The sequence below is a fragment of the Buteo buteo genome, chromosome 22, assembly GCF_964188355.1.
Source record: "Buteo buteo chromosome 22, bButBut1.hap1.1, whole genome shotgun sequence".
Taxonomy (NCBI): Eukaryota; Metazoa; Chordata; class Aves; order Accipitriformes; family Accipitridae; genus Buteo; species Buteo buteo.
This window is the reverse complement of record NC_134192.1, coordinates 10017021-10027459: the sequence shown is the minus strand read 5'-3', so window position 1 is coordinate 10027459 and position 10439 is coordinate 10017021. Positions and strand designations below refer to the sequence as shown.

At 38.4% G+C, this 10439-nt stretch overlaps 1 protein-coding gene across 1 annotated transcript; it reads left to right on the top strand.

Moving 5' to 3' along the window:
• LOC142043394 (fmr1 neighbor protein-like) lies at window positions 1-10114 on the top strand. The gene is made up of 5 exons (XM_075054557.1): window positions 1-70; window positions 2136-2249; window positions 3788-3925; window positions 6677-6773; window positions 10012-10114. The coding sequence occupies exons 1-5, from the start codon at window positions 1-3 to the stop codon at window positions 10112-10114; spliced, it is 522 nt and encodes a 173-aa protein (XP_074910658.1).
• The last annotated feature ends 325 nt before the right edge of the window (window positions 10115-10439 follow it).

Below are 10439 nucleotides of genomic sequence, written 5' to 3'. Positions count from 1 at the left end.
ATGCTGCTAATTGGCACCCATGTAGCGTGGAACTGTGTGGTACTGATACTGCTTTATAGTATTGATTCAAGTGAGTATTGCAAGGAGAAATGCATTTTCATGGAAGAAGTACTTTTACTAGCAAGAAGTTCAGTTTACAATTTTGTTGTCATGGTAATGATTGAAAAATACAAATATTACAAGCAGTTAATTACTCCAGATGGGATTGATAAGTCCTGACACTTAAATACAGCAAAACATGTTTTTTTCTCCCAACTATAGTTCCCATTTCCCTCTTCATGCATTTGTATGAGAAACACATGCTGCTTGTTTCATTCTGGCAGTGTATCTTGCTTTTATTTTACCTTTGATTATAGATTATTCTATTTTTCCTCACTTTGACTTCTTTTTTTCCAGCATACAGTTAAAGGTGTTCTTAATCTGTTGAGATTTGATGTATTTGCTTACTACAGTAGGTGGCTCAAAATAGTTAGCAAAGATTTTTTGGCTGATAACTTGTACTCACACCAGAAGTTAAATTTGGTCATCTGACTTGTGTAAAGGATCAGCCCACACATTAAGCTTGTGTTTGATCCTCTATACATTGAGAAACCAGACTTCAGAGACTGCCTTTTCAGATCTTGGTGAAAAGCTGTCAGTTGCTGCAAGTGTCATCATAAAATGCTTCCGCAATACCTAGATGAGGAAGTCATCCTGTCTTGGGGGGCGAATAAAGGGGGGGCGGGGAGGGCAAAAACACTTTTCCATGATGTGTATGTGTGTGAGCTCTAACGTAGATATAACTGTGATTCATAAGTACATGATGCAGCTTATGTTGATCGGCAGTGCCTGTGAAACCTATGTATATGGCTTGTGTCTCTTTAAACTCTCTTATGAGAGAGGAGGACAACCGTGTTCTTATTTTCAGATAATTCTTACTGATTGTCAGATACCTCATCTCATGAACTTCCTGTGAAATCATTACAAAATATTTAAAATTTTCTGTTCTTCTGTTTTGATTACTGGTGGGGAGGTGGACCATGACATAACTGTTAGCGTAAACCTTGTTGGTCACGTTTCTGTTATACAGTAGTTTCAGATTCTCTATTTTGACATATGTTCAATTTTTCCTACTCTGATGCTGCTTTTTCCCAAGGGAGTTTCGTATGGCACAGAAGATGCAAGCTGTGCCCCAGAACAAATAGAGAATTTATGCTCCTGATGCTGCTAGCTGAAGAAACGTCCAAAAGACTGAAGTTGTTCGATACCTTAGTTTTTGGTTAGGCCATGATCTCACTTCTGTTCACAAGGAACTTTAAAACCATGAAATGGCTTTCAGTAAACTCCATCACTGAAAGCTATTAAAGTTGTGATGGTGTGAGTTTCTCTCTCATGGAGAGAGAAAAAAGGCAAGCAAATTGGGATGCTGGGGTTTTTTTCTCATTGTGGAGTGGTTGATTGCTAGTGAAGTCCCACCGTGATTTGCACTTTCAGTTTAATGAAAAAGAGATGTAGTGAGACAGCAAGGTTTACTGATGCCATGTTTTTTGGAGTAGTGTAAATGAAAGGTGATCGAGGAGTCCCAGAGCCACAAATCACTGCGGTTTGGGAAGATACTCCAGTATCTCTGTATTCAGGGATGTTTTGCTGTTTTCTATACAACTGCTGTAGGTCACTGTCTGAAACAAGATGTTGGGATAGATGCCGTGTGCGGTTGTATCTGATAAAGCTGCCTTTCACCATGTTTCTGTGATTCAGTTGGGGTCTGATCTTTATCTAAAACAAAGGCTGGAAGTTCTGCTTGTGTACATAAGAGAAATACCTCTATAGATATAACTCAGAGTTTTCATGTAACCTGCACCTTATAGGTGAACAGTAGGGCTTTTTACCTTGAGAATTTCCACCTGAATGGATTCTTTAATTTAAATTTCACAGCTTTAGTTCTTTACTCATCGTGGTTCATGAAGCAATTTGAAGTAATGTAAGTGAATACAACAGAAAGACATCTATGCTTAACCTTGCTAGCCATCAGTAATCACAATTCATAAAGACTATAAATGCCCTCATAATGAAAGATAATCAGTATGAAAATGTCATTGCATTTAATTAATCACGGATATTTTGATGGTAATGAGCTAATCATTATGAGGTTTCAGGTTTTGCACCAGCAACTCCGCATGTTTTAGAAAAAAGTGAAGTGGCACCCAGCAAACTTAACATGAAACTGAAACATGCATATGAATCTCTCTTAAGCTTCTTCAGGCCAGTGAGTAAGTGTCACTTCATCAGTGCAGCATTGTTTCTCTCTTCCCTTTCCCCTTCTGCCTCACTTCCAGGTCACCCTCCCACCCCTACCTGTCCGCATTTAGTGGATTTAAAAACCTCAGTCTGATACTCTAAAACTCACTAGATTTCTTCAAAATGTTATCGTTAAATGCCCCTTTGGAACAATCATAAATTTGCTTTTGCTGCATTACTACCCTCCTACAAACCCCTTCATCATCAGTGATGTGATTGTGCTAGAAATGCTGGACAGTTTGGTGTAGGATCCACATTGCCTAGTTCTGTTGTATCTGATCTAAACTAGTTTTCTAGTCTTCCCATGTACGCATAGGAGAGAAAGAGCAGTTTGGCACATCCTAAGTGAGAGAAGGATTTTGCCCCACAGTAGTGTCTCTTCCACTTGTACTGGCTAGGGAAGGCTTCGGGGCCATTAGCTTAGACTCAACCACTCACCTTTTGGATGGCTGCAGCTAAATGACAAGAACTACATTATTTCATAAAATTATTGAGAAGGAAATAGCAATGCTAATTTGGTAGTGTCAATAAGAAAGATAATATCTATGAATACAGAAAGGACTTGGCACATACAAAAATTGCAAGCCTGGTTCCATAATTGGATCACAGACAAATAGAAAGGAGAAGCAGAAATACCACTTTTCACTTAGTATGTTTCTGCATTACCTTAATATCAGCATACCTTTACTGCTGTTACTGCCACCTAGCCCTGAGTAAACACAGAGGTCTCGAAGTGCCTGATGTCCCATTTAATAAACTGAATTTGGCTACCAGTAATGTCTACAATAAACATGAGACTGACAATGCAGCCAATCTTGGGAGTGTTGTTGGAACACCAAATGATGCTTTGCAGCTGCTGTGCAAGTGTCACATAAGGAATGTGATAACCAAGTTTTACAGGAATTAAATATATAGAGACATCTACTGTTTGTAACTATCTTATACATTTAGGCCCTTCCCGTAGAGGATTATCAATAAATCTGTTCTTAAATTATTGCTTAAATAGTTTGTTCAGTAACTGGATTGGCTATCTTGGGGTTTTATTCCAATCAGCTGATTTTCAGCTGCTTGTAGAAACATGCAATAAGTGCCAGAGATGGTTAGTTGCAATATATTCTATGCTGGGCCCTTAAAAAAAAAAAAAAAGTGGTTTTGTCTTTCATTAGAAACAGTCCAGTCAGAAAACGTAGTTTGTCTTTCCCACTTACCTTACACATCTAAGTACAAAAAAAAAATGGCACAATGGTGTTTAGGTTTGGTTTTGTCAATGTTTGTTACTGAAACAGCATATTACTTGAGATTTTTATATGACGTGATTTTAGCTTTTCTGTTGATTTTAATACAAAGACTGATTAGTTTGGGGGGAAGAACATACATGAAAGTCAATGATACTGTTATCTGGCAGACTTACCCTATCAAAATGTGCTAGGGACACCAAAATGATAACTTCCCTCTACTTGAGCATTGCTCCTAGAATAGAGATCTTACATATTATTTCTCTTTTTTAAAGCATGCCGTCGCAAAGATGAACAAACCTTTATTCCTTGTCATGTAGGAGAGGGCCTTAACACAACTGAATGCTTGGAAAATAAATGTTGTCCTTCCAAAAGCATCCATGAACTGCAATGTTACATGCCATTTAAAGACAGTAAGTACACTTCTGTAGATTACTGCCTCGTAGCCCAGTGCTGTTTCTGGTCAGACAATGTAACTTTCATTTCTGTTTCTTCCTTTAGTTTTTCAGGTCACCACTCTCTTTAAAGTAAGTGTAAGCTTGCGTTTATTTCTGCATATATATTAATACAGAAAACAATTCATTGATAAAGAATTGTCTGGATATCTTGGCAATGCCAGCACAAGCAAAGAACAAGTGATGTGATACAAATAAATGCAGTCACATATGTTAGTACAAAGAATGGGGTGAAGGCATTATTTGTGGAAAGGGGTGTTTAATCCCAAGTAGTAGTGACTGTGAAAGTGCTGTGAAGGAACTGGATGTATTTAAGCTGATGAAGAGGAGGCTAATTGGTTATTTAATAGCTAGTGAAGCCTGTTTAGAAGGGCAGTTACTAAGACTAGGGAGCCACAAATTCCTCTGGGTAGAGCCAGATGATATAATAAATGCGAATTGCCATTAATGGATGCTTGGGAAATGTAGCTTGGGCATTGGGGGAAAAAAATTCATTTGGAAAGTAGTGCAACTCTAGAACAAGTAATCAGAAAGGTGGTGAAGTAACCATCCCCAGAGGTTTTCAAGACTTGGCTAGACACACAGTTTGACCATGTTGGCAATAGCCTTGCTTCAGGAAGAAGTTTGATCTACATGATCTGCAGAAGTCTCTTAAAACCAAAATTTCTGTGGTTCTATGTTCTCAAATTCTAGCCTTAACATAACATTTTACCTTCCTTTTTGTTCTTTGAGCATGGACTTGGTGGCCGTGATTTTTTTTTTCCTCTCATATGAAAGAATGCAGCAAACTATTTTTGTATATCCTACCTTCGCACATAACTCCACAGTAATCTCTGCTTTACTGAAAGGGTTGTATCATATCTTAATTTTTGTCATAACTGTTTTCCTGTTTGTACAGCTTTGTAGAAACAGTTGTTGCTTTTCATGGTGAAGTTGCTTCAACAAACTGAAAAATGCAAAAAAGTTAGAGGCTTTTTATTAGACACACAATTATTGAGTGTGGAAGGGACCTCTCAAAAACATATGGTCCGATCCTCACTGCTCAAGCGGGGTCAGCTACACCAGGTTTCCCAGGGCTGTGTCCAGTCAAGTTTTGAATATGTTGGAGGAGAGAGACTCCACAACTTCTCCAGGCAATCTGTCCCAGTTCTGTTTTGAACCTTCACAGTAAAAATAAATAAATAAAAGTTCTTATGTTTAGGTGGAATTTTGCATCTTAATTTGTGTCCTTTGCCTCATGCCCTGACACTAGATATGCATCTCATTTGTTTTCTGTCAAGAACAATGTCAAGATATTAGAGTGGTATTTGGAGATTCATCACAGACTTAAATAGGAACAGAGACAAATATTACCATGGTTTTTCTAATACAGCAATTCCTGTTATATTGTATCCTTTTTTTCACCAACAGTTAAGCAGAAGCCTTCTTAGACACAGGCAATATTGTCAAACATGGATGTTAAATTAGTAAAAGGAAACCATAATCTAGAACTCAATGGTTTAGTTCTTCCTGATATAATTCAGCATAACTCCGTTGATTTCAGAGATGATCTCCAGTTTTCAGGAAGAGCTGACTTAATGCAGATATGAAACCACAAGGGAATACTTGTAAGCTAAAATGAATTCACTTTCAGCTTGTTTGTGTTTGCTCAGAAGCAAGCAGAGGTCAGGATCAAACTTTTGCAATTTTTCTTGTAGTTGAGCAGCTCCAACATTCCACTGCTAAGGCAGCTATAGTTACTACTACCTAGGTAACTTTTGATAGAAGAAAGTACCATTCAGTGTGAGGCCATCAAAATCTGTTTTGTTAGTTAGGGACGTAATGCAGAAATAAAATGTTTTAATAATATTCATTCCCCACTTCGGCCTGTATATTATGTATAAAAGACACTTCACTATAGTAAGAAGAAAAGCTGTACAGTGAAAATTATAGCTCTTCTGTTCATTTTTAGGACACTCAAGCAAATGTTAAAATTAAATATGCTTATTCAGCTGTGACTGCTTGATTCCTCATTCCAGTTAAGCTTTTATTGTTTGGACATAAATATCAAGGGCTGACTATTTTACAGAATTATTTGTTCATAGATTAATTAGCTACTTGAATGACCCTGGATGTACAACATATGTCCAAAGAAAACACAAACACTTACTGCCCTGGGAGTGCATGCTGTTTGCCTCATAGCAATCTGTTGACAAAATAGAAGCACTTAGCAGATATTAGACTCATGGCACTTGTGTTTCTGTAAGCTGGTCACAGGCTGCATACTTGACTGGTATCAAGTATATCCTACTTATCTGGGAGTTTTGTCTTGAATTTCACTAGGAATAAAATGAGGCTTTAAGAAAATGCTGCAAAAGTTATGAACTGAAATAGATAAATAGCATTCATTTACATGATTTTGTCTCCATTCTTAGAGAAGCTTCTACAGGACACTGATTTTTTTTGGTTTGGTCACCCACCCCACCCCCTGGCTCACTCAAACCCCAGTTGCTTCTGAAACTAACCAAACACTTGGGCTATTTGCACTTAGATTAAATTTGAGACTTGATCTTTCTTATCTGAGCTCATTTCTAACGTGTACTTTTTTTCCATTGTGTTGCTGGCTGAGATACGTACATGTCTGTCTTAGAGACTAATCTCTGCCATCTATACCTCAATATATATCTCGGAGTGCTGCATAACTAATGCAAACTTCTGCTGACTCTACAGATCTGCAACTGACATTTCGACTGCTTGTGCTTGTGGCAGGAGGATTTTTTATTTTGGGGTGTCTACCATTCTGTTGCTGTGCCTTTTTGCAGAGAAGGTAAGCATTACTAGACCAAATTTATGATCTACTTCTAAACATAGAAAATATGGACAACTGACATCTTTGAAGTCTGAGGGGAGAGAAGACTGGAAAAAAGGCAGGGAATTAATGTGCAAATGTAAAAATGGAGTCATCCTATTTTGAAGCTACATAAAACAGTTTGGCTTAAGGAAAAAAAGTTTGTTAATACCCCATTACTCTTTCTAAAGATGCAGTGACAAAGGACTTGGACTTCATCTTCCTTCCCTTGCTTGGGAAGTTGCATGTAAAACACAAAGGCCCGCTGCCTGCAGGTTAGAGAAGTCTGCGCATAAAGCCCAGAATGGGGCTGGAGCAGTGGAGCCTGAACTTGAGTTCAGCTCCGCAGGAGGCGGATCCTCTCCTGGGCCCATATATGCGCTGCCGTATGGAAGACCAGGCTTTTGCTCCCTTGACTCGCTAGTCATCTTCCACCACTTTCTGCCCCTGCTCCCCACCGAAGGCTAGCATATCCATGTATGTTAAAGGCACTTGGTTTCCATTCTTCTCTTTGGCACGAAGGCAACACCAACTACTGCCAGCTGTGAGCAAAAAAGATGGCAAATGAGACTTAAGGGCAAACCAAGCCATCAGGCAGCCTGCAGCACTGCACGCAGCCCATCCTGTTCAACCCAGAATAGGTTTTTAGGACACAGTGTCCTGAGTGCAAAGAAAACCCAGAACGTTGGTAGAAAAGAAAAGGGAAAGGTTTGAGGAAAAGTTAATTTCACTTTGTAACATAAGTTTAAACAGAAACAACTGAGAAAGCTTCCTGCCAGTTGTCTTCGCTCTCAAAAATCACAGGGAGAAAGGAGAGAAAAATTATTCTTTTACCACTGCCTTCAAAGGCACTTCTTCAAGAGAGTGATGTTGCCTGTCTATGGTAAACAATTGACTGCTGCACGGGAAATGACATGTGCAAGCAGGAATGAATTATCTGAAAGGTAATAGGGAAGAAATGAATGAGAAAAAGCAGTTTGTAAAGAACAACAAGTAGAAAAGTGTCTGTGTGCAATAGACTTAGGGTTATGCAGTAAGATGCAGAAGGAACGAGCAAAGCAGTAGGGCTGAGTAGAGTAGGAGAGATGGGCTGGGAGTGTGGCTGGGAGAAAGGTGAATTAATTATCTGTAATGCTTCTAATGTGCAGTGGTGGTTTTTTAATGTATAGGACACGTTACAGCCTGTGAGTGCTATGCAAGAAGTTTAGTGTTTGATATTGTGAAGAGTTTTGGCATGTGTATATGTTCTTATGATAATGAGAAAATGTAAGCTCTACAATATCAAAATCATTAAACTGAGATGGAATGTATTAATGTAACTGTGCTTTATTTTTCTAAGGGGGTATTTCACATTGAATGGCTAATGCTATAGCTTGGTTACTATGACAGAATTGTCTTCCCCACCCCCCCACCCCCCCAAGTGTTAAACTTTTGCTTTACTAAGATGTTAGTAGTCTGTGTGGGATCATATACATGCACATACACACACACATCGAGTTTACTAATGCGGCTGCTTAGCAGATGGCTGTTTGCTATGGAGCTCCACATTTAGACAAAACCTGCTGTGAAAATCTCCACATTACATCTTACACTGTGCTCAACAGCTGATGTTCAGCATACAGATAGCTACACTGAGTCATCAGTGACTCTGAAAACAGGAGGCAAAGAATTAACATGAAATTATCATAAATTTTCTGGAAAATGAATTAATACGTGTTCGTTTTGAGAGAATTCACATTAATGTTTAAATGATCATTTCTGTGTTTTTTCACAGCCAGCAAAACTAGGAATATTGCTGTTCTGCTATGGCTTGTTTTTTGCTTTGTTTTTTAATGCAGTGATTAACCAGATGCTAAATGGTTTTAATTTCCAACATCATATATTTGAGTTCTAGGAAAGGAGCAATCCTATAACATGGTAACTTTGAGTTTTACCAGTTTTAGAGGCAGTTGATAGAGGATATGGCTTTGAAAAGCATTCCTTCAGCGAGCCTAAAACCTTCTCCCTGGATGGAAATTCTTTTGTTTTCAATATTGTTCAGTCATTTTTGAGAGGGTCCTATGTACAATGCCCAAACTGTACTGCAATGGACGTGCACAAAAGTAAAATTGTTCTTTAGAGTTATCAAAAAATAAGATGGCTTGTCCTGATGAAATTTGGAATAATTGATTAATTCCACTGTGCCTCTTCTAGAGCAAATTCCAAGGTTTCCCACAGGAGTCTGTACTTATATTTTTTAAAAAAGATAAAAGAAAAAAAAAGAAAAAGAGAGAGACAGATACCAAGCCTGGGTGACTGACCCTGGAAAGGTTTTGAAGACGTTTGTGCTATGTAGCTAGGGGTGACTGTTTGTCAAGAGATGCCCAGGACTATGACAGCAGAGGTAATTCCATAATGTGGCCAGACTAAGTACATGTAGGAGCATGGAATTCCTGTGAAATTGGTAGAGGGAGATGAGTACTCCTCCCCTTGTCATACTTGATCAGCAGGAATAATTTCCTAAGTCAGTGAAGCTTTGTTACTTCCACTTCCCCACTGATGAATTGTGTATTTGCTTCCATCCAATGGTATTTTTCATGCAGGAAACAGAATCTACATGTGCCCATTCACTGGTAATTGCCAGTTTCTCTTGTGTGCTATCAACATAATATCTCTTTTCTTGAGCTGTGTTCTCTGATACTTTTGCTATGTCCGTAACTGTGCTGTCTTATCTTATTTCTCTGTTTTGTTAGTCTTCATTAACAACCACATGCAATGATGGGTAGGTTAAGACACTAAAGGTTAGGAAGATGCAGGTGCACTTAACTAGTGCTGTATTTGAATAATATTGTGTAGATTTTAAAAATAGAGTAAGAATTAGAAAAGGCTTCATTTCCTTCTACTGAATTCCTAGTGTGGCTATGGGAAGCAGGCTATAGAATTTGGTTGACTAGTTACTGGGGAAATTTCTGGTCATGGTTGCATTATATGAATCGGCAGGTGAGCTGAAATTCATGAAGAAAATGTAAGAGATGGGAAAAGCTTATTGAAATGATTCTCCTAGTCTTAATCTGTCTATGTTCTAATGATGAAATCTTCTGATGGCCTCTGAAATCAACTGTAGATTTGCAGGTTTTTTCACTGGAGCTAGGATTTCACAGCTAAAGCGTAGGTCATCTTCTCCAAATTCCTTCTTTGGAAGTCAAAGAATTTCAGCTGTTGTTTTAATATGTTGCAGTCAGTGTTTCAATCCTTTACGAAGGGCAAACAATGAAGTAGAGAAAACTGTGTGGAAGAAAAGAGCACGTAGTGAAGACACTTACGGCCTTTTATTGGATTGACTTAAGAAAGACTCTAACAAAGGACAAAAAAAAAAAGGTAAACTAACCTTGGAGTATTCTTTTATTCTTTCAGTTTAGGATTGTTATCTTATATCAGGTCTGTATAGAATACTAAACATATGCAGTCCTAAATGCCTGTTTCTTCCCAGTCCAGTAGACTTAGTCAAAAGGCACTGTTTATCAGGGAACACCTTCAGTTTCTGTTGTGGGAGAAGTAATGAGTCTGCAAGAATTTGATTGCTGTCCTGGGATGCTAAATGACAGCAGAGCAAGCCATGGACAATATTTCAGTCCTAGATTTAAGTCCTCTGCCATTTCAGTGTTC

Bases quoted from the DNA above. Each gene is read 5' to 3' on its own strand.
- LOC142043394 (XM_075054557.1), top strand. From the start codon at position 1: ATGCTGCTAATTGGCACCCATGTAGCGTGGAACTGTGTGGTACTGATA. The intron at 2,250-3,787 runs GTAAGTGTCACT...TCTTTTTTAAAG, and splicing joins AAGCTTCTTCAGGCCAGTGA to CATGCCGTCGCAAAGATGAA. The intron at 3,926-6,676 runs GTAAGTACACTT...CTGACTCTACAG, and splicing joins TTACATGCCATTTAAAGACA to ATCTGCAACTGACATTTCGA.